Here is a 23,861-nt window from a genome sequence, read left to right on the forward strand (position 1 = left end):
AGCTATAAATTTAGAACTCTCAGTACTGCCTTTGCTATATCCCATAAATTTTGATATGCTGTGCTTTGTTTTCATTTGCTGAAGATATTTCCTAATTTCTCTTGTGATTTCTTCTTTGACCCATTGGTTGTTTAAGAGTACATTGTTTTATTTCCACATATTTGTGATTTTGCAGTTATCCTTCTCTTATTCATTTGATTTCTAGCCTCATTCCATTGTGGTTGCAGAAGATACCCTGTATGATTCCAATATTTAAAAATTTATTTGAAATTGTTTTGTGGGGTAACATATGGGCTCTCCTGGAGAGTAAGCCATGTGCACTAAAAGAGAATGTGTATTCTTCTGAAGTTGGGTGAAGTGTTATAGATAAATGTCTCCTAGATCTAGTATTTATACCATGTTCAAGCCTTCTGTTTCTTTCTTGATCTTCTGTCTAGATGTTCTATCTATTATTCAATGTAGAGTATTGCAGTGTACTATGCAAAATAGAACCCTCTGTTTTTCTCTTCAAAACTGTCAATACTTGTGTCATGTATTTGCTGTTAGAAGCATGTATATTTATAATCTTTATATATGTTCTTTAATTGATCCCTTTATCAGTACATAGTGTCCTTCTTTATCCCTTGTAACAGGTTTTGACTTGAAGTCTATTTTATCTGATATTAGTATAACTACTTCAGCCCTCTTTTTTCACTCTTTGCATGGAATATTATTTTCCATTCCTTCACTTTGAATTTAAGTTGAGTCTCTTCTAAACAGCATATAGTTGGGGATACTTTACAAAAATCCATTCTGCCTTTTTTACAGATGAGTTTACTCCGTATACATTTAAAGTGACTACTACTGATAATGCAGGACTTTCTGCCATTTTACTATTTAGACTTTGTAAGTCTCATACCTTTTTTTGTCCCTCAGTTCTTCCATTAATGCCTATTTTCATATTTATTTGATTTTTTTGTAGTGTACCATTTTAAGTCCCTTCTCATTTCCTTCTGTATATATTTTTATGATGTTTTCTTTCTGGCTACCACAAGGCTTAAATTTAACATCCTAAATCTTTAACAATCACATTTGACTTGATACCAACTTAACTTTAGTAGCATACATAAGCACTGTGTTTCTATATCTCTCCATTCCCCTATTTTTTGTTGTATTTATTGCAAATTGTATCTTTATATGTACAAATCATATATTTATCATTATATTTAATGCATTTGCATTTTAGATCCTGTAAGTAAACTATAATTACATACTAAAAAATAATCCAATATAGTAGACTGGCATTTATAATTACCCATATGGTTACCTTTCCTGAAAGTCTTTATTTCTTTTATGCCACTTCAATCCACTGCCCCTAGTGTCCTTTCCTTTCAGTCTGAAGGACAAGCATTGCTTGTAGGGCAGGTCTAATGGTGATGAACTCCTTCAGCTTTTGTTTACCTGGAAATGTCTTAATCTTATTTTTGAAAGACAGTCTTATGAGATATGAAATTCTTGGTTGGCAATTGTTTTCTTTCAGCATCTTAAATATTTTGTCCATTGCCTTCTTGCCTGCGTGATTTCTGATGAGAAATAGCAGTTAGTGTTATGGGACACCCTCATATGTCAAACATCTTTTTTTTTTTCTTGCAGCTTTCAGAACTCTCTCCTTATCATTGGTATTCAGCAATTTGACTATTATGTGTCTGGGAGAGGTTCTCTTTGAGTTCATCCTGTTTGGGGTTTGTTGGGTTTCTTGAATGTGCATACTTATGCCTCTCATTACATTTTCTATTATTTCTTTGAATATTCCTTCTGTTCCCATCTCTGTTCTCCTTCTGGGATTCCTGTAATGTGTATATAATATGTGTGATGCTGTCCCACAGGTTTCTTAGGCTCTGTTCATTTTTCTTCATTCTTTTTATTTCTGCTCTTCAGCCTGAATCATTACAATTATCCTATCTTTCAGTTCATTGATATTCTCTTCTGTCAGCTCCAATGTGCTGTTGAAACCCTCTAGGGAATTTTTCATTTTGTTTTTTGTGGTCTTCAGCTCCAGTAATTCTGTTTAGTTCCTTTATAAAATTTCTATCTCTTTATATTTAGATTTTCATAAAGTTCATGCATCATTTTCCTGATATCATTTAGTTATTTCTCCATATTTTCCTTTTTCTTAATTGATCATATTGAGGATCATGCTTTTAAAGTCTTTTTTCAATATCCTGGTAAGGTCTTCCTCAACGGTTTCTCAATTTATGTCTTGTTTATTTGGATGGGCCATCATTTCCCGTGTCTTTCTTTGCACACTATACATTTTAATGTTTTAACGTGTTAATCTGGGATTTAGCCCCTGAGTGATCTGTTTCTTATGTTTGTATTCAGCTAGTGATATGACAGATTTCCATGAGTGCCAGGAGCTAAGTAAAACAGACCAACCAATGCTAAAAACATCTTTCACGGTCCTTGCAGATGGGATCTGTGTTGGCAGATATTCTCCTTCAGTGGTTTATCAAGATGATCAGCCTAAGGTAAACGAGAAAGGCAGCATCCTCTCCATTTCTTCTAGCTTCAAGCTTGTGTCTTGTTCTGGGCTTATGCTCACCTCTGACCTTAGGAATCCCCCATTTATAGGAATCTGAAGGCTCCCTTTATTCCTTATGAAATGGACTTTTACTCTCTCCTGGAAGCTTTATTGTTGTGTCCTAACCCCAGTAATCCTTTGCCCTAGCTGCTTTGGCTTAGTTGTTTCTTATACTGCTTTAGCTATCTGCAAACTGCTTATGCTTGCAGGGCAAGTCCTTTGTGGATGATCTAGAGCCAAATTTCCTAGCTCAGTCTTTCAGGCAGCCACCTAAGAGATTGACTAAAATCCAGACACCCTAGTATGAGCATAGACATTACTCTGCTCCTAGGACAGAGCCAGGGACCTACAATGGGAGAGCAGCTGGCTCCATGCTGTGATGGGGAAAGGGTAAGGAAGGGGCTAGCAAGGGTGTCTTGACCTTCTCCTAAGGGTTTTAAAGCTACACATTTTCTCGATTCAGTGCTCACTTCCAGGATTTTGAAGAAGGTGGCTCTACCAGTTTTGCTAGCTGTTCAAAGATTCGATGGGGAAATGGCAATCTGGAGCATCTTATATTGCCATCTTGGTCCATTAATGATCTGCTTTGATGCATTTTCTTTCAGGCTTTTATTTGCAGACACATATATCTTTTAAAATGAAATTAAGGTACAGCATACATGCTACATACAATTTTTCTTTTTCATTCTCTATAGTCTTGAATATTCTTAAACTACATGTTTTAATGGATTCAAAGTATTCCATTGTATGGATCGGCCATAATGAAATCAACATTGCCCTTCATATTTGACTTTCCCATTCTACATTATTATAAATACTGCTACAGTGAACATCTTTGTGCCTGATGATGTCCTTATTATAAATTCCTAAAAGTGGAAAAGTTAAAGGGTATGAAATTGTTAAAACTTTTGATATATGAGAATGATGCCGGTAGAGGCATGTTATAAAACCTAGAAAACAACTGGTTTGGTTGCAGGTAAGAACAGAGTTTGGTTTTGAATACTGGGCTCTCCTGATGCCACTCAAATCACTCCATATCCTCTGCCTACCTGTATGCCAGCTGTCCACCAAAAGTTATTCAGGTGAGAAGGTTCTGCTATTAATAAGTTCATTCTGGGTGGTAAAGAAACTATACATGGTATTTAAACCTAGCACAATCCAAGGAGTCCCATACGTGCTTCCTAATTACTTGGGTTGGTTAGTTGGTTGAATGAAGAATTATAATTTCCCTTGTAGATACTTGATTATTGGAAGCACTTTCTTGTCTGCATCACCAGAGTTTCTTGAAATTCTCTGGTTTATGATTTATTTTGCATTTTCTTCCATGTTACGGACTCTTGTAATTGGGATCTGAGGTTTGCGAAGCCCAGAAGAGAGAGCCATGACTCTCGGAATGACTTTGGACAAGTGATAACAATTTCTCCAGGCCTCAATTTCTTTAACTTAAATGAGGTGACCGGCCTCGATACCATATAAAGTTGGTTTATTCCTCACACGCTGTATCTCCATTAAATTTCTTGGTGGTCTCCAAGCTGGCTGTTTTCAGTTGGCTTCATGAAACTGATAAATGCCAATGCTCTTTTGTGTATAGGCAGAGGTAATCCCTTTTAAACTTCTATTTGGAAGCCAAACGTCTTGATCACCCAGGTTAAGAAGTCAAAGGAAGGGCAGGTGATGCTACCCACAAGGGTACATCTGATCATCTCTTTGTTTTGATTTTCCTAATGACAGTTATTTAAACAGAGGGCTCTAAGTAAAGAAGCCCTGGGGGTTGTTTAGCGCCCCCCAGTGGACTAGATTGGTCTATCGAGTTCTGTATTCAATTAGCGACTTCCTCATTGCCCTTCTTCTCATTAAGAGATCTTCAGACTTCTTGACACTCTGATCCACAGCATACACCTGGATAACTTGGGAGGCCTAAGCGTGGAGAGACCTTTGGTGCCTCTAATTGCATTTAAAAAGTAATTGATGGGGCATTATAACCTATTTGATGTCCAAACCCATCTTTCACCAGGACCGTGAGGGGAGACGGGTGGAAGGAAGAAGCCTCACGATCCTTGCTTTTTAATGTATCCAAGTTATTCCAAAGGAAAGATATTTATTTTCCCGTTTACTCCTCTAATTGATGCAGCTGTTGGCCAGCCTCATCTGCATTAAGTTAAATATTATGTCTTTGTAACATTTTTGATCTTCATTAATTATAGCTCAGGAAAGCTGACAAAGGCAACCTGTCCCTTTAATATAAACAAGATTAATTGCATGGTTCCTGCAGAAAATGAACTGCCAGCAGTTTAACAAAAAATGTTTGTCTTTAAGCAGCCTTTGGATAAAAAAAAAAAAAGAAAATTAAAACTGTTACAGGAAGTGCCGAAGCTGCCAAATTACCATGCCCGTGAGCCTCACCCTCATTATCAGACTAAACGAATGCACACACCCCTGCACTTTCATCCTTCTCCAGGCCCAAGGAAAAGAAAAGCAGGATAAGAAAAAAAAAAAAAGCCTTTATACAAAGAAGTGTCTCTGAAGTCTGGAATGCACCCTGGCTGTTTGAAGACAAGATTTATACCTGACACCTTTCCTTAAGCTCATTGTTGAGACTCGTCTGTTTTCAAATCCACCGCAGACTGACTGCTTGAGGTACTTCATCTTATAGCGACCACATAATCTAAGATAAATACACAAGGGATTGCTATCACTTTCATTTATAAGCGTAAAATATTCCTTCCTTCAGCAGGTTAAAATAAAATAAAAACAAGGCGGCGCACTCAGTGGAGGCTGAGGGGTGTATTGGCAGGCGGCACAGGGGGGTCTGGCTTGGAGCAGAGGGCAGAGCAAGGTGCTCAAAAAATGCTGGAGCACCCCCCCCTCCGTGGCATGCATGCGGGTGGAAGGGGCAGGTGGAAGACATTGTATAGCTAACTTATTGTGTCTTAGAAACAGCAAAAGCAAGAGTCTGGGTACTCCGTTTCTCCACTACCCACCCTTCGAGTTAAGAGACAGGATGGCTTCTGTGATTATTTGGTGGCTCACAAGACCTGAAATCCTAGGAGTCAGGCTTTTGACTGTTTGGGATGCTGTGATGTTAAGGCCAATTAGAAAGATCAACGAGAAGAGTGGGCTCTCCAGGCTCATGGATGGCTGGGAAAAGATGCCAGCTTTTGAGCAGGGTGACAATACAAGTCATGAGAGAATCAGGAAGCTAGAGGCACACGATGAAATGCCACCCACATCTGGCAAGTGCACACGGAGCAGCCTCCGTGGTAGGTGGCTATAAGCCACCTTGGGACTGGAAAGCCCAGAAACTGGGATGATGTGCTCTCAGGGTCATGCTTATAGAAAGGTCTTGAGTCGGAGAAAGAGTCACGCCAACACCTCATTTGCTGTGGCTCCCCATGAATTCCTGACTCTGAGAACATGTTGGAATAATGCCTAATGGACGGTGTGAGGGTGGGGGGATGAGGTGAGGTGAGGAGTTAGAGGGAAGCAAAGGTTTCCGTGAAGCTAACAAGGCCTCTTCAAGGCTAGGTTGGTTAGAAGAACCAATGTTTGATGAACTTCATGGCCCTGGGATTATGTGATTTACAGAGCCTGGTAAGTGGAAGAAAAGGTGACCCGGAGTTAGTGATTTGCTTTCCCAGGGATCAAAACATACGGAAAGGAAATGAGAGCTTCCTAGTCGTCGTGAAGAAGAGGATGCAGTGGGCCAGATGCTTGAAGGTGGTTCAGAATAACGGAAAACCACACTGCCATTTACCTGATGCTGGGAGAGAACCCCATGAAGATGGGAGTGGTAGGGCAAGCCAACATTGGCTCAGAGAAGTTCTAGTGTCATATTTCAGATAATAGGAAACTATAACATGAAATTAATTCTCCATAATCTGGTCCAATTTGGGGTCTTCTGGATTCTTCACGAACACAATATTTCTATCTTTCAATGCTTTGTTTTTGTTTGATGCTCAAGAACCTGTGCCAATATGACTCAGGTTGTATGGTTTCCAAGAGATCCTGGTTCCCAGGACAGTCACTGGGCCCTGCAGCCATACCAACACCCGGATGTGGCATGCACCCTGAGATCTTAGCTCCGGGAGCCCAAAGAATGACTGCTGGGGCCAACAGGACAGTTGTGATGAGAATCGTTGTACAGAAATGATTGAGGAAGAGGCCTCTCCCTAGAGTATGTCTACCTGTTGGGATGTCATTTCGCAGCTTGACACAAACTGCGGAATGAAAATTAGGAAGACATCTTCTGAAACACCAACTTTTCCACAGAAAAGTCTATCACCCCAGAAACGTGAGCCTCCTCTTAAAACACAAAAATGCTCAAGCACAGACATATCTAGCTGAAATAAAAGGTTCACAAAATGACACTAGCTTTTCTACGTATTTTCTGTCTATTCTACACAGTATAGCTCATTTGTAAGCAAGAGCGGGACAGTGGATAGAATCCCAAGGTTCTAACTCTGTGCTCTTATGACCTGATGTGCCATTTCCTTAGGAGATTAGTAAAAAAAAAAAAAAAAAGGTGATCAATATCACCTTTTTAGTGGAGCATGGATTGGCTTCACAAGGCAATCTGGATGGTAACTGCCTTTATAGATCAACTGTTTCCCTCCTCCAAAACGTTAGCTATCAGGACTTCGCAAAACCAGATTAGCAAGCATGAGTATTATCTAGAACTTTGGGGAGGATAAGGGGACATGAGGGACAGGGCAGAGCACACACCTCTGGTCCCACTGCCCCATCATTCCACTGAGACTTTGGGGACTTAGGATTCCAAATAAGCCAATGGGGAAAATGGACTCAATCTCCAGTGCTCTGGCTCAAACCTCGGTATGTTCCCCTTTTTTCATATTATCCTGATTAGAAAAACAGCATATTAAAGTTGCAGAAAGTTTTCAAAGAAAATGAAAAATCACTTGTAGCCTTACTATTCAAAAACATTAGCGATATATAAACAAAACCGAGAATCATATTATATATAGAGTTTTGTATCCTTTTTGTGCTCAGTAATTGAATGAACATCTCCCTTTGTCAGAAAATATTCTTCAGAAACATGGTTGCGCAGTGTTCCCTCTATCAAGACTATATCATCCTCAGCAGACGGATTAACATTGATTCAAGTTTATGTCACTGCTTTTCACTATCATCATTAATGCTACAGTGTATATAAAGCACATAGCACACGCAACTCTAATTATTCCCCCAGAATAAATTTCCCAATAGAGCTGTTGCATCTAAGATTATGCACGTTCATGCATATTTATGAGCAGTATATGAGAGTGCATCAGATGCCAAAGAGCTCCGACCTGCCTCCCCTCGCTCCTGCCGCCTCTGTCCTCCTTCCAGCGGGCACTGGAGCAGATACCACAGAGTAGCCCCAACTATGAAGCCCTCAGTCCCTGGGTAGATTTTGGAGGCCCAGAGAGAGTAAGAATAACGAGCGGTATTTGTAATGAACAAAGAAGCAAATACCAAGAAAGGGGACACTCCCCAATGCTTTTCCTTCCTAAGAGCTAAGCATGCCAGGGGAAATTCTCACGGAAGGGAGCTCCACGGCTCCAGCACCAGGCTGGCTGCTTCTGCCAGCAGGAGCCACAGGCTGGGGGCAGGTCCTGCCGGTGCCCAGTCACGTGCTTCCCAGGTATTTCCTGGAGCGTGGAGGGCGCCCACCACCTGCAGTGGAGGAGGGGTCAGGGTCTGAAGCCACAGCTTGCCTGGTGTCCAGCCCTCCCTTGGCCTGACTCTTACCCCTCTCACAGGCAGCTTCTGTGGGGTTGAAGGGCATCTTCTCTGTGGCAGCACCCCAGGATTCCCACCCAACTCACTGACTCAGCCGCTTTGGGGACCTGCTCAACACAGCTGGGTCCCTATTCTCCTTCTGGAAGCCCTGAGGTGGGTTCTTTACAAAAATCACTTTTTTTAAAAAACTTTTTTTGTTGTATAATATAACATATACACAAAGCAAAGAAAGAAAAAAGCTACAGTTTTCAAAGCACTCTTCAATAAGTAGTTGTAGGACAGATCCCAGAGTTTGTCATGGACTACCATACCATCCTCTCAGATTTTTCCTTCTAGCTGCTTCAGAATATAGGAGGCTGGAAAGAATATATTATTTGCCATCATACTTGACTTTTTTTCTCTTTTTTTTGTGAAAAATAACATATATACAAGAAAGCAATAAATTCCAAAGCATAGCACAATAATTAGTCGTAGAACAGATTTCAGAGTTTGGTATGGGTTTCAATTCCACAATTTTAGGTTTTTACTTCTAACTGCTCTAAGATACTAGGGACTAAAAGAAATACAAATTTAATGATTCAGTATTCACACTGGTTTGTTAAACCCTACCTTCTCTGTATAACTCCACCATCACCTTTGGTCTTTCTCCTACTATTGAGAGGTATTTGGGCTATGCCCATTCTAACTTTCTCATGGTGGAAGGAGCTGTCAACAATAAGGGGTAGAGAGCTGGAAGTAGCTGATGTTCTGGAGAGGCTGGGCCCTCTAGGTTTCAGGACTTATCTGGTCCAGGGACCTATCTGGAGGTTGCAGGTTTCTGGAAAGTTACCCTAGTGCATGAACTTTGGTAGAATCTTCTATCTTGCCCTACGTGTTGTTTAGGATTGGTTGGAGTGGTTTTGGTTGGGGTTTGGCAAGGTATGATAGGTAGCAATGTCTAACTGAAGCTTGTGTAAGAGTGACCTCCAGAGTAGACTCGACTCTATTTGAACTCTCTCAGCCACTTATACCTTATTTGTTATGCTTTTAAGAACCACCTTTGTGGTTGGGATGGGTAAAGGAGATGCCTAAGGCAGAGGGAACTGTGTTTTCTCTCTGTAGAGGAAAAAGCCAAAACCTTCCACAACATTTGCTTCCTGCTTTTTTTTTTTTTTTTAAAGGAAAGACAGAGAGAAGGAAGGAAGGAAGGAAGAAAGGGAAACATCTTTAAACATTTTCTTGTTTTATTGTATTCTGTTTCTCCGTTTTTGTTACATGGGCTGGGGCCGGGAATCGAACCGAGGTCCTCCGACATAGCAGGCAAGCACTTTGCCCGCTGAGCCACCGCGGCCCGCCCTGCTTCCTGCTTTTTAACCTGGAGTTTTGAGGAACAAAACATCAGATTTACGTGTCAAAGATAGAACTGCTTTTCTGGCCGTGGAATTTCGTGAAAAGTCCAGATACCTACATGAAATGAGCTTTCATCATCAGAAGTGTTGTAATTATATTTCCTTTCTGAAGCTCTGTGGTCAAAATGAAATTCATTCTTATGCAAGAAACCCTTGACCTTGGTCAGCTTAGGATGGGGTTGGGAGAAATCAGAGGAGGCTTCCTGGAGGAGGTTAAGAGTGATCAGATCCCATGAGCCAGGTCTTCTGATCTTCTGTGAACTTCTGTAGCCACACTGGGTGGGACCTACTGTGTGATGTGAATGCTCCTCATGCTGGAAAAGAACAGAAGCAGCATAATCCATGTAAAGTGTGGCTGACCCAATTCACATGTTTCCAAGTTGGTATTTGTAAGAAAAACTCCAGCTGTGTTCAGGGGAAATGCAGCTGTAAGATGAGTCATGCGTTTATTCTCCTAATACTTCTCCTAAAATATAACAGTTTAGATAAAATTCTAGAGAGATTTTCTCCCTTGTATATACTTTGTAAATCACAGAAATGAAATCTATAAAGATATTTAAGTGGGAATCCATACTTTGTCAGAGTTTAGTGTGTGAGAACCTTTAAAAGTATTTCTACCTCTTTCTTCATTTTTTTTTATGAAGACAGTAACAGCATCTTCCGTATTATGATGAATGTTTTTTCTTTCCCTCATAGCTTTTCACACATTTTAACCAAAGTTAATTCTCATGAAAATCTTATGAAATGGATAAGGTTTGCTGTGCCTGTTTTACAGTTAAGGGAATGGAGAAGTAAGGAGGTAGGTGAATTGTCTGAATTCACACTGCTAATAAGTAATGAAAAAGGGACTCAAGCCAAGGGTTCCGACTTCCAGGACTTGGTTCTCTCCTGTGGCCCACCTATACTGCACTCAGCTTCCCAGCATGACTGGCATGCACACACTTTTTAAGGCCAAACTATTGCCATTTTGTCCAAGAGTTTGAGCAGAGCCACACTGAATTGAAAATATTAATCCAATGTCCTCACTCCTGCATGGTTATGTTAGGGATCCACAAACAGAAGATCTAGAGACAATCCAAGTGTTGTAGGATAACGAAGGGCAGTTACACAGAGATGTCAAGGAAAGCGTTTGCGGACTGTTTGCTGACTCTTCCCTCTGGCCGGTGATTTCTGCGCCAACTATCAATCAAAATAGAACAAAATCCCGGCGCTCAGTGTGTCAGTCAAGATGAATCACTGCCACTAAAAAATCCCATGTCTCGGCACTTAGGAGTCTTCAAAATTCCCAGTGCACTTTTTAACTCAAATCATTTCAGCTGTATGCATGATTCCAACAATACAGAGATGCATTTGACGTGATGGGAAAGTACGTTCCACAGTTGCCTGTGATACATTCTTATCTAGATTTGGTGACAAATGTAAAATGGTTACTATGAGTAAAAAGATAATCTCGAGCTCCAAATTTAGTCAAACTGAAAGCTCATAGAAGCTGTGAGAAAGAAAATTCAATTTGCTTTTTTATTTTAATTTTTTATTGATATATATTATATATTTGCAGATCAGTTTGAATTTACATATCATTCACAGTCTGCTCCTAGGATGCCCACAGCAGACCTTCTTAAACTGAAACAAAAAAAAAGGACTGTAAAAACCATGAGGACTCTTCTCTTAATTAAACTTCAAATTTTGAGATCACTGTAAATTTACATGTGGCTGTAAGAAATAAGACAGAGATTTTGTGCCCCCGTCACCATGTTACCCCCACTGGCTTCATCTACAAACCTGGAGGCCATCGATACAGTCAAAATATGGAATAGTGACAAGAGCACTTTTAAAGACTCAGGTTTACGAAACCCACAAGATGCTCCGTAATCTGCAAGAACCACGACCATGCCAGCAGAAGAAGGAGCTCCGGGCTGTTGGAGATGCCATCAAGGACGTGGGAGCAGCTCCCAGAGTGAAGCTTCCAAGGAAGCCTTTGGCCCAGGGAGGCTGTAACCCACAGCGGGTGAATCTCTTCTTCCCCGTCGACCCTTCCCCTGGGAATGTGGGCAGAAGGAGCAAAACCAGAGCAGGCTGGAAATAGAAGCAGGACAGAGGTGGCCTAGGAGGTGAGCATTGTCCCTCTCCACCTCCGACCCTGGCCAATCGTGGGCTCACTTTACTTTGGAATCATATTCCTCAACTGTAAAAATGAGGCAGTTGACCTGAGTATGACAACCAGTAGCCACACGCGCCAGTTGAGCCCTTGTCATGGGGTGAGCGGGGAACTGAGTTTTTGATGTTAATTACCTTCAAAGCAAATGGGCACATGTGGCTACCCCACTGGGCAGCACAGAAATGGCCTATCAGATCCCTCCCACCTCTTAAATGTTCTAATTGAACAGTATTGAGGTTTCTCTAAATTTGCTGTGCTCTTGATTTATCCAATCACCGTGAGATGGGTGGTGAGCTTTGCTCTGGGGAACCCCTCGGCTGAGAGGATTAAGGGAAACATACCCACCATCTGCCTCCTAGATCACATCACCTTCCTTTCTGCTTTATTTCAAGTCTCAAAACTAACCCCACTAACGTTGAGTTGTGACAAAGGGTAACCAAGGTACGGAACTGTTTATCCTTCCCCTAAACTGAATATGTTCAAGATCAACCCAAAAAAATGTGGAATAAGAGATCATAGTTCAACAATCAGCACTTTCAGGAAAAAAAAAGATAACTAATGGCGTGAAAGGAGGCTAATTTAGTGACAACTAAGAGCCTGCTATTTATTTGAAAGAACCAGTTCCTGTGAGCAAAAAGTGACAGTCAATAGCAAACCAATTCTAGAAAGATAAAATGTTGAAAATAAATCAATATGAGAGCTTATAAAGCACTAGACTTGACACACTGTGTGTGAGGTTCAGATCACTGTTTGCTAAATGATAGCAGCGATGCATAGGTTTGCTTCTGCTAAAAGACCTTGAATCTCTTCATCAGAAGAGCTCGTGGAGAACAGTGGTTATACAATGGTGGGCAGAATTTCTACAAAGCATGTAGCATGACAAAAACAGATTTAATAACAGTGCGTTGAGAATCAGGAACAGTTCATACATTCTAATCAAATCCTATGATGTTCAGCTTAACATCAGAAATTTATATTTTAATACTCGAAGTCACGTTATCTTCTATAATTCAGTCTTCCACATTTATACTGACTTCCAAAAATACATTCTATTTAATATTCCCCCAAACACTTACCATCAGAAAATCTGTCTTTGTGTGTGTACGGGGGTGGGGGTGGTGTTTTTTCCTGAGTCCCCAAAGTGTCATGACTATAATATCTTTTAATGATAATACATGTCCCACGTGTCCGCAGATACTGGTCTTCTAGTGAGAGACCAAAACACAAGAAGGTCCTCGGGAGGTCTTCACCCACTAAGAATTCTCTTCTTCTAAGCTCTGCAGGCTGTAGAAGGATTTGGGTATTTTCTCTCACCTTTGGGTATCTCCTTACTTCTTCCATTCTCATTTTAGCGACTGCTATAGCTGAGTCTCCTTCACCCTACCTTGGATTTATGTGAGTTGAATGTCTGATGTAGGAGAGGCGCGGCTGTTCCTGCATTGGCACGTGGAGAGAGGGAGGCTTGAGGTTTCATCGCAGCACACGATACATGAAATTCAATATTGGAGCCTCTCATGTTCCACAGCCTACTTCTCCCAACCCGTCCTTGGAGTCATCCTCCCCCTACGCTTTCCTTCTGCACCCCTCACCCCCACCCCATCCCCTCCAGGCTAAAATATTGTTCCTAAAAATTGGAAAAACCAGGGAGCACCATGGACTTCAGATCAGTGCTAATTAGGTTGGATTGTAAGATGCAGGCCCAGTTCCCTTGTCTGTGTCACCTTCCCCCTGCCAGGAGGCTGGTTAATATGCAGTTAGAGTATTTGATGGCAGAACATGCTTGGATCTCGTGCGGTTCATGGCCCTGAACTTCAGGTAAGCGAGATATTAGCATGCTGAGGTTTTGATCAGACTAACTTTGCAGCCACCATCTCCTTCTGGGCTGCCCCCTCAATTTCCCTCCCTGACTCCATCCTTTTTTTTTTTTGCATGGGCAGGCACCGGGGAATGAACCCTGGTCTCTGGCTGGGCAGGTGAGAACTCTGCCACTGAGCCACCTTTGCACTACAACCCCCCCACCTTTTATCTCATGTACTACATTTCAAGAACTAGAAGGCATCAGTGAAGCAGTATTAGCCCCTCAAGTTCTGTCTATTATTTTCATTATTAATATTCTTTTTATTGGATGATCTTTACAATTAACCCATAGGTGAGGGAGTTAGCATTTATCTATGCTAATACTGGCGTTAAGCCACTATAAAACTTTGGCAAGATCAGTGGCATTGGAGGCCTGTGATGGATTGAGCTCTTCAGGGGGCCCTGGAGAGCTTATGACATGATGTCTCACTGGGCCACAGATGTGGTTATATGGGGGCGACGGGGGGGCGTCAGCATGCTGCTGTGATCTCAGCACAGAAAGCCTTTAAGAAGTTGCCTACTTCCCCGACACCAGTTATAATGGTGTTATAAATAAATGGTGTTAAAATTAACTGCTGGACTCTAGTTAATTCAAATAGTGTGGGAACGCGGCTCATTTCAGAAATGACTCAGCTACTGTATTTCATTGTAGAGTTGCAGAGAAAATGAGCTTCAACTGTATCGACTGCCTGTGGAGTGAGGCATTGAGTTTTATGTCTGCCATTTTTTGGAGCTATATGCAAGGGCCCAAGGTTGCAGGAGTACAGGGGTCTGGACAAATGGCAGTCCCTGAGGCCAGCAGCAGCCTGGAAGGAAGACTTACTTCAGGGTACGGGCATTTATTTCAGGAGCACTGCGGATCTCTGTCCTTGGTGAAATGGCCAGATAAGAAGCACAACTCAACTACAATGTAATTGCAGCAAGAGGCGGGTAGAGGCACAGGTAGGCAGAGAATGGGATCCCTTTCAGCAAGGTTTTCCCCCGAGGACCAGCCAATCTTGTATTTTTTGAGATCAGCTCCCTGAGATAATCAGTTGTGAGTTCATATTTCACAGAGGAAACAAGAAAAAAAAATGGAAACTATCAAAGGCTAGAATTTTCTTTTACTTCACTAGTTTGTGCTCTCCTGGAGGCTGCAGTCAACGTACTGCAGAAAATATGGTTTGAGGGCTAGAAGGCTAAGAAAAAGAAAAGGGGAAAAGGGAGGTCTCTGCTCCACAGGGCTTTAAAGTTAGTGTTTACAGCTCTCTTTTAATCCTTTTTTATTATCAAAGTGGTTTGTAACAGTCCTGTGCGAAACAACTGACTTCCTGGATTTTAAAAATTTTTTTAACCAAAATGAGGTGGCTATAAAACTTGAAAAGATCTGGGTGCTGTTTATGCATGGGAAAAGTGTATCTTCGTAGAAAAAAATTAATGTGAGTATGATCCTTTAATTGCTTTAATTTTGCTTCATAACCCGATTTCTTTCCCCCTTCCCCTCAAAGCGTGTGATAACACAATCGATGGGGTATCCTACACTCTGGATTTCTGTTTGTTTGAAGAGTTCACGGAGGGATATTTTTTAGAAGGAAAGTAAAACTTACCCAGATAAATTTCGATTCTTATAACATCACCGAGTGCAGTGACTTTACAGAAACAAAAGAAGGAAACCCTAGAGATTAGAAAGTCTCAGACTTGTCAAATCCAGCTTTGTAAAAATATTAAGTATGCTCCCAGCAGCCACAGTAATAGAAAATAGCTTATGCACATGAGAATAAAGTTTATCTGTGCTTCCTAGGCCCGTGAGGTGAGAATGAAATTATGAAAACGAGTATAGGAATATAGGGGCGGGCCACGGTGGCTCAGTGGCAGAGTTCTCGCCTGCCATGCTGGAGACCTGGGTTGGATTCCTGGTGCCTGCCCATGCAAAAAGAAAAAAAGAGTATAGATAATGTATACATATATAAATTAAGATATACATATATATCTATTGAACAGTGACTATGGGCCAAGTAGGGGGACAAATCAACATGACTTGCCCAGGACTAGGCAGTTGACTGTTTTAAGACTGAAAGTCCCCTTCAGCCCTGAGCAAAGAAGGACACTAGTGGCCCCCAGTGCCAGGCACTGTTTTCAGTGCTGCACATGGATTATGTCATTTCATTTTCACAGAAACAGATGAAGTTGTCAAGTTCCGTTTATAGAGGAGAAACAGAAGTTCTAAAGTCATAGTAAGCTAATTAACAACGGAACAGAAATTTTAACCCAGGTTGGCTAATCTTAAAGCATGACATTTTTGGTATTTGTCCAAAGCCCAGATATTTTTAGGACTGAACCTAAGGTCAAAGAGAATTGGAATTTTTAAAAGGAGAAGCAGCAGCAGCTAACGTCTCTTGAATCCAGGCAGGGCAGTAAGCACGTCCCTAAGTCATGGCATTTCATTCCCTCTGAGGCAGGCGGCTACATCAGCAGCATTTTACAGATAAGGCTCTTCTCTGTTCTCTACAAATCAGCTGCATCAGCATCACCTGGGAGCTTGTTAGAAGCCCAGAAACTAGCCAACGCCCACCCCCGAGCTACTGAGTCAGAATCGGCATTTCAATTAGATTCCCAGATGTTCTGTATGCACATTAAAATCTGAAATCTGCTGGTTTAGAGCAGGGGTCTCCAAGCTTTCTTTCTTTTTTTTTTTTTAATAATAGATATATTTTTTAATAACACATGCATGGTGTACAATCAGTGGCTCATGATGTCATCACATGGTTGTGTATTCATCACCATGGTCACTTTTAGAATATCTGCATCACTCTAGAGAAAGAAGTAAAAAGAAAAAAACTCATACATCCCAAACCCTTTACCCCTTCCTCTCATTGACCACTAGTATTTCAATCTACCCAATGTATTTTACCCTTTATTCCCCCTAGTATTTATTTATTTATTTTTGCTTATTTGTCCATACCCTGGATAAAAGGAGCATCAGACACAAGGTTTTCACAATCGCACAGCCACCCTGTAAAAGCTATATCATTATACAATCATCTTCAAGAATCAAGGCTACTGGAACACAGCTCAACAGTTTCTAGCCACTCCAATATACCATAAACTAAAAGGGTATATCTGTATAATGCATAAGAATAACCTCCAGGATAACCTCTTGACTCTGAAATCTCTCAGCCACTGAAACTTCATTTTGTTTCATTTCTCTCTTCCCCTTTTTGGTCAAGAAGTCTTTCTCAGTCTCATGATCGAGGTCCTGGTTCATTGCAAGAGTTCTGTTCCACTTTGCCAGGGAGATTTACATCCCGGGGTGTCATGTCCCACATAGCGGGGAGGGCAGTGAATTCATCTGCCAAGTTGGCTGAGAGAGAGAGGCCACATCTGAGCAACAAAAGAGGTTCTCTTGGGGTGACTTTTAGGCATCATTTTCAGTAGGCTTAGCTTCTCCTTTGCAGGAATAAGTTTCATAGAGTCAAGCCCCAAGATTGAGGGCTCAGCCTATTGATTTTGTTGTCCCCACAGCTTGTGAGAATATCATCAATTCTCCAAATGGGGAAGCTGAATAGTTCCTCCTTTCTCCCCTCAAGGGGACTGTTTTAGTTTGTAAACTGCCAGAATGTGGTGTATCAGACCTGGAGCAGCTTTTAAAAAGGGGAATTTATTAAATTAGAAGTTTACAGTTTTAAGGCTGTGAAAATGTACAAATTAAGGCAAGGCTATGAAAATGTCGAAACTAAGGCATTCAGGGATAGAAACCTTGGTTCAAGAAGGCCAGTGAAGTCCAGGGTTTCTCTCTCAGCTGGGAGGGCACATGGTGACATCTGCTAGCTTTCTCTCCCTGCTTCTTGTTTTATGTAGCTCCCACGGGGGCATTTTCCTTCTTAATCTCCAAAGGTCTCTGGCTTTGTGGACTCTGCTGGTTCTGGTTGCTCTCTCAGCTTTCTCATCTCTTTTCAAAATGTTTCCCTCTGAAAGGGCTCCAATAAGCAACCCCACCATGAATGGGAGGAGACACACCTCCATGAAAACCATCTAATCAAAAGTTACCGCCCACAATTGGGTAGGTCATATCTTCATAAAAATAATCAGAAAGATTTCATCCAGCAATACTGAATTAAGATTAAAGGACACAGCTTTTCTGGGGTACATGATAGTTTCAAATTGGCACAGTTACTTTGCAAATCCATCTTTATTCACTGCCCAAATTACTCTGGGATATATCGGGTAATCACATTAACCTCTCCAAGCTTTTTTTGATTGCACACCCCTAAGATTAAAAAACTGAGCAAGCATTCTATATGTGTGTTTATATTTATTTATATATATAATATACATTTATCTTACTATACTAATATATTATGAACATTAAAAACAAATGTAAATATAGATATTAGAAAGCATGAGGTTAAAATGAAAGATGCCATGTATATTGATTAATAGTGTAAACATCTTTGATTGCCTAAGCTTTGAATACCTGGGTGTAGCATTTTGTATTAGTGATGGGAAGCTTATTCTTACCAGTCCTAATTGTGAGGAGCTGAGAGGTAACAAGTGAATAAAACCACATGTGGCTGGATAATAGTTGAAGCATAAGGAATTTTGCAAGAGACCTTTCTATTGCCTGTCTTGATTCTGTCCCAGAAGGCAGAAATCTGGGCAGTGGAAGGACATCTCCCCTGGAGCATGCCAAGGTTTGATGGAGCTTGGAGTCCCTGTCCTGAAAAAGGCCTGTCTTTCTACATCTCCTATAGTTGGCATGATGTTTTCATTTCTTTCTAGCTACATGGGAAAGCACCAGCTACCATCTTCTTCCTCACAGCTGAGTGGAAAGGATTTTGTTTCCTTTGTCCGTCTGTGTTGCTCTGAAGCTTGATTCTGATCCGAGCTCACTGTTAAAAAGAAACATCCAAATCTTGGGAATAAAGCAGCTTGGAAGGGTGGTGTGTCCTTTCAATGTTCTGGGTCTGCCTGACCATAGTTTCTCTAGGAGAAGCAGCTGGGTTTGACTTTCTTGGGTTATTTCGTTAAAGCCTGGTCACTGTGAAGTTTCATAGTAGCTGGTAGATTGTTACCTGATAGAGAAAATAATCTCAAAGGTTGTCATATTATTTGCCCTTTAGTAGTTTCTTTATGCTAACATTCTTTGAAAAAGAAAATGCCTATAAATATCCAGTTGGCCAAATGCTTTGGGAAGCAGCTTTATTATCTCATTGTTTCCCTCATTAACAAGTGAAGTAAATTCCTGATGTGTGTTCATTTGATATTTGTATGAGGGGTATGTTTTTAGTTCTTTGAATATTAGCTATGAGGAGGCTTGGACAAAGAACAGCATCTCTGCTTTCTATGGCTCTTTATTCATAAGGAAGTTGTGACTGAGCATTGCCTTTGAGAAAGGAAAAGGCCATCTCTATTTTGATGTATCATATAAGAAAATGTGCAGGACCCAAGTTATTTAGAAACTTTCCCTTTCTTTTTTTTACTTTCACCCATACCTCTGTCTTTCTAAGAACACATTAAAATCATACATTCCCCCATAACACATCCCTTGGTCTGTTTTTTGCTGCTATTGATTTGTACAACCCAAAGATGTGATGGCTAAAGACAGATAGCTTACATTTTCAGTGGGAAGAGAACCGTTAGCAAATTCTGAATCATTCATTTTTCAAAGGTTTATGGAGCCAGACACTGCCAGGCATCAAGACATAGAGGTCTCAACCCTTGAAGATCTCATAGTCCAGTGGAAATGTTGGCATGGAAGCTCACAATCACAATACAACTCAATGAAGGCTGGAAAGTGAATCTAATTCAGTTTCAATTTATTTCTTAAATTCCTTTATTTCTCAAGCTAATTTATTTATTAGGTATGGGGATTTTGCCTTGAGTCACCTCAAGAAAAGATATTTATTAAGTGCCTTATAAATGTATAGCACCATTTCAGGGCTGAAAAAAACAAAAACAAAACAAACAAAATGAAAGATGAGTAAGCCACCATCCCTGGGGCCTCACCATCTACTTGAAAAGGCAGTCAGAAACATGCAAAAAGCTGAATTAGCAATGCAAAGCAGTGTGTGATTAAGAGCAAAATGTGAGCAGTACAGAACAAAATCTTGTAGGGATCCAAGAAGGGGCTAAAGAGTGACTTAAAACTCAGTTGAAAGTGCTGAGGAGAAACTACAGTTTAATCTGGATTGAAAAGAATACATAGGAAAAGAAAAAGGAGAAGAAAAGTAACTGAATTCCTAATGGGGGGAATAATAGCCCAAGTGAAGGCTGTAGTCAACTTGGGGACTTGGACACTCGGGGGGGATATGAACAGAGTCTAACTCAGAGTCATGTGTGGCTAAGTGGACAATGACAGGCATGCTGTGGCCAGATGTTGACAGACCTTCAGTGGTCAGCTGTGGGAGCTCATCCTGTAGAACCAGGACCAGCTTCACTCGGAGTTTTTGTAACTGAGAAGGTTAGGACTTAAGGGATGATTATGGTTGCTGAATCATTATATAGATATTCCTTTTTGCTTTCTGGTATAATGGAGTAGACGGAGGGAAATACCTGAAATCTTTGGATTATAACCCAACTGCCTTGATCTCTGATGACTGCATAGCCTTTATCTTGTGCCTCTGTGATTGTGGAAACCTCGTAGCTGATACCCCCTTTCTAGTGTATGGACAGATGAGTAAGAAAGAAAAAAGACAAAAAAAGAAATAATAGGGGGGAGGGGGTATGGGATGTTTTAGGTGTTCTTTTTCACTTTTATTCTTATTTTTTTTTAGGAGTAATAAAAATGTTGAAAAATTGATTGTGATGACAAATGCACAGCTATATGATGATACTATGAATCACTGATTGTACAATTTGGCTGATTATATAGTATGTGAATATACATCTCAATAAAATTGTATTTAAAAAAAAGATGGGCAGGATTTTGGGAAAATGAGCACAATGGTTCCAGATGATGTAATCAAAGGTGATTAATCATTGAGCATGCACGGACTGATTACATGCTTAGTCACAGAATGTATGCAAGAAAATGATGGCCTTCATGTGACAATAGGTGTGATTTTTAGTATTATAATGAGGTTTAGGCGACTTACAGGTTAAAGTTGAAGCTACTATACACGTCAGGCAAGCCCATTTTGGTTAGATACAGCTTCAGTTATCAAGGTACCTCTGGAATTAGGGTAGGTTAGTTCTGCACTGACCCAAGACCCTTCATTAATAAACATTAAGGGCTTTCTTTAGTGATCTCAAGACTCCAGAGTTGAAAAACCAGATAAAATGGGTACAAGTGAGAGTTAGTCACAAGGTTTTTACAATCACCTTAAACACTCTATAATTATTGAATTATCTTCAAGAATCAAGGCTCTTGGATTATAGTTCAATATTTTCAGGTATGTCCCTCTAGCTACTCCAATACACCAAAAACTGAAAGGAGATATCTATACACTGCACAAAAATAACCTCAAGAATGACCTCTTGGCTCTATTTAAAATCAGCCACTGAAATTTATTTTGTTTCATTTCTCTTCCATCTTGTGGTCAAGGAGTCTTTCTCACTCCCACAATGCCAGGGCCAGGTGCATCCCGGGAGTCCTGTCCCACATTGCCAGGGAGATTTACACCCTTGGGAGTCATGTCCCATGTTGTAGTGGGGAGGGCAGTGAGCTCACCTGCTAAGTTGGCTTAGAAAGAGAGGCCACATCTGAGCAACAAAAGAGGTTCTCTGGGGGTAACTTTTAGGCATAATCATACATAGGCTTAGCTTCTCCTTTGCAGAAATAAATTTCATAAGCTGCCCATCTTCTGAAACTATAAAACTCTCAAATTGCTGCATTTCCTGGAGACCTATTTTTGGTCCCATAGGCGTTCTGATCTCCTGCTTTGTGCCAAGCAATAAAATCTCTGAAACTGAGGTATCTCAGGAATTGGCCATGGAGCGCCTCAGGCAACGAATCTACCGCATTTGTCTGGTAACACTTTAGTTAGAGATGAAAGACTTAGGCCCTAGGCCAGGCCGAATGAATCAGAATCCACATTTCATCAAGATCCCTAGTGATCTCTGTGCACATGGAAGTCTGAAAAGCACTTCTTTAAGACAGGAGAAGCCATGAGGTGTTTGTAGACAATGACCTCAAGGAGGAACTTTCCGGGAGTATTAATCTGATGCCAGTGTGTAAAGTTAGACTGAAGATAACCTGGAAGCCAGGAGCTCAATTAGCAATCTGTCGCAGCGACTGAGACAGAAGATGAGGGTATCCTGATGCCATTAAAGCGATGTTGAGGTAAGAGGGAGGGCAGAACTTCCAAGTGGAGGTGGCCTGTGAGACATCCAGGAGTGGCCCTCGGGGTTTGGCTGGATGAGGAGGTTGATGCGAGCCTCAGAAACAGACTTAGTTCTAATGAAACAAAAGGGATAGCCAGAAGGGAGCAGAGGGTCAGAACTGAGGTTTTGGGAATACTTCCTGTTGCTTCCTACTCAAAGGGCAAGAAGAGGACCCAGTAGAGAAAACAGAAAAACATAAGGGAGAAAGAAGGAAAACTAGGGCAACGGTTACTTGCAGCTTTCACTAAAAGAAATTTCATTTGTGTTTCCATAAACTTAGAATTTTACACTATTAGAATAAGTTCAGCAGATACATTTTAATTTGTTAGCGGCGCCAATAAAAACAGGCTCACGAAAGAACATAAGTTTAATCTTGGGAATAGACTACAAGAACAAACAAATACAAATAATAGAGTTGCTAATTCTTTTTCTTTCCCCGTGGAAAGAACTACTGTTCAGTAAAACAACATTACTTGTGAAAGACTTCCAAAGATAATAGAAGGATCTGAACTCTCTGCTCCTTCTACTGTGCTAATGATGGGAGAATAGAGAAAAATGATGCTTGTGGTGGTGAACTAACAGGCTGGGCTGGAATCAGTGGTTTTGTTGGGAAACCTCTACCACCCTCAAACTCAAGGTCATAGTACTAACTGTCTGGGCCACAGATTAGGCAATCAAGCAGATGCTTCTGGTCTTGAGTTGCTATTTACATTTTTATGTCTGTGTCTTCCCTCTCCAGCTAGACTTTTTGCTCTTTGAGGGCTTGTCTTTGTATCTCTGTCTTTTCTCCCAGCTTCTAGAAACTTGCCATTCAGTGTGGTTCCTGGAATTATTACCCGAGAGTTTGTTAGACATGCAGAATTTCAGGCCCCATTCCAGACCCACTGTATGAAAATCTGCATTTTAACAAGTTCTCCAGGTGGTCTGGGTACAAATCAAAGTTTAAGATTGTGACTCTAGAACACTGGTTCTCAATCCTGGCTGCACATTAGCATCATTTGGGGGAGTTTTTAAAGACTATGGGATTCCTGGAGTTCACCTTAGACCAATTAAAACTGAATTTCTATGGATGGACTCCAGGGGCCAGTATTTTTGAGAAGGTACACAGGCATTCCAGTGTGAGCCCAGGCATCTAGAAGAGAACTAGACGTAAAAACTGATAAATACTTATTAAATGAATCGGATGAATGAACGATAGTGTATGGACAATAGTGAATGAAGATTAAGAGAGATCAGATCAGTTCTCTCATTTTACGCAAGAGGGAACTGAGGCCCAGAGATTTGAGGTGATCTGCGCAAGTTTACAGAGAAGGTAAGCACAAGCTAACGTTAGAAACCAGACACAGTGATTGAAAATATGTACACAGATTATTTGATGCTCCCTCCAAAAGTTGGTACCTAATTCCCCTCCCCTTGAGTGTGGGCTGAATTTTAGTGACACGCTTCTAACAAGGAGGAAAAGCAGAAGTGACGGTGTACCTGCAGAGACGAGGTCCCAAGAGGCACAGTGGCTTCTCGCTTGCTCTCTCCCTGGGCTCACTTGGCTGCCATGCAGTGAGGACACTCAGCAGCCTGTGCAGAGGCCCAGACAGTGAAGATCTGAGGCCTTGGCCAACAGCCATGGGGAGGGGGGAGGTGGACGGGATGCCCTCTCGGCTTTAAGACACTGCATCTTGGCTGACTGCAACCTCATGAAACATCCTGGGCCAAAGTCTCCCAGCTGAGCTGCTCCCTGATTCCTCATGCTTAAAAACTGCATGAGATAATGCAAGTTTGTTTCTTGAAGTTGCTAATTTGGGGGCAATTTATTGCACCACAACAGATGACTAAGACACTAGGTTTTTCACCTTTAAGTCCT

General features: G+C 41.1%; 2 protein-coding genes across 2 annotated transcripts in view; both read right to left on the reverse strand.

Annotated features, from left to right (window-relative positions):
- The window catches only part of EDAR (ectodysplasin A receptor), a 117,286-nt gene that overhangs the window by 71,046 nt on the left and 22,379 nt on the right, over positions 1-23,861 (reverse strand). The window lies entirely within an intron of this gene.
- LOC143661235 (AP-3 complex subunit mu-1-like) overlaps positions 8,096-23,861 on the reverse strand; it is a 55,074-nt gene continuing 39,308 nt past the window's right edge. The window contains exon 4 of the mRNA XM_077134745.1: positions 8,096-8,233. Coding sequence (XP_076990860.1) covers positions 8,096-8,233 — 138 coding nt within the window. The remainder of the gene's footprint in view (positions 8,234-23,861) is intronic.

Source organism: Tamandua tetradactyla, chromosome 17, assembly GCF_023851605.1.
Source record: "Tamandua tetradactyla isolate mTamTet1 chromosome 17, mTamTet1.pri, whole genome shotgun sequence".
NCBI classification, from domain to species: Eukaryota; Metazoa; Chordata; class Mammalia; order Pilosa; family Myrmecophagidae; genus Tamandua; species Tamandua tetradactyla.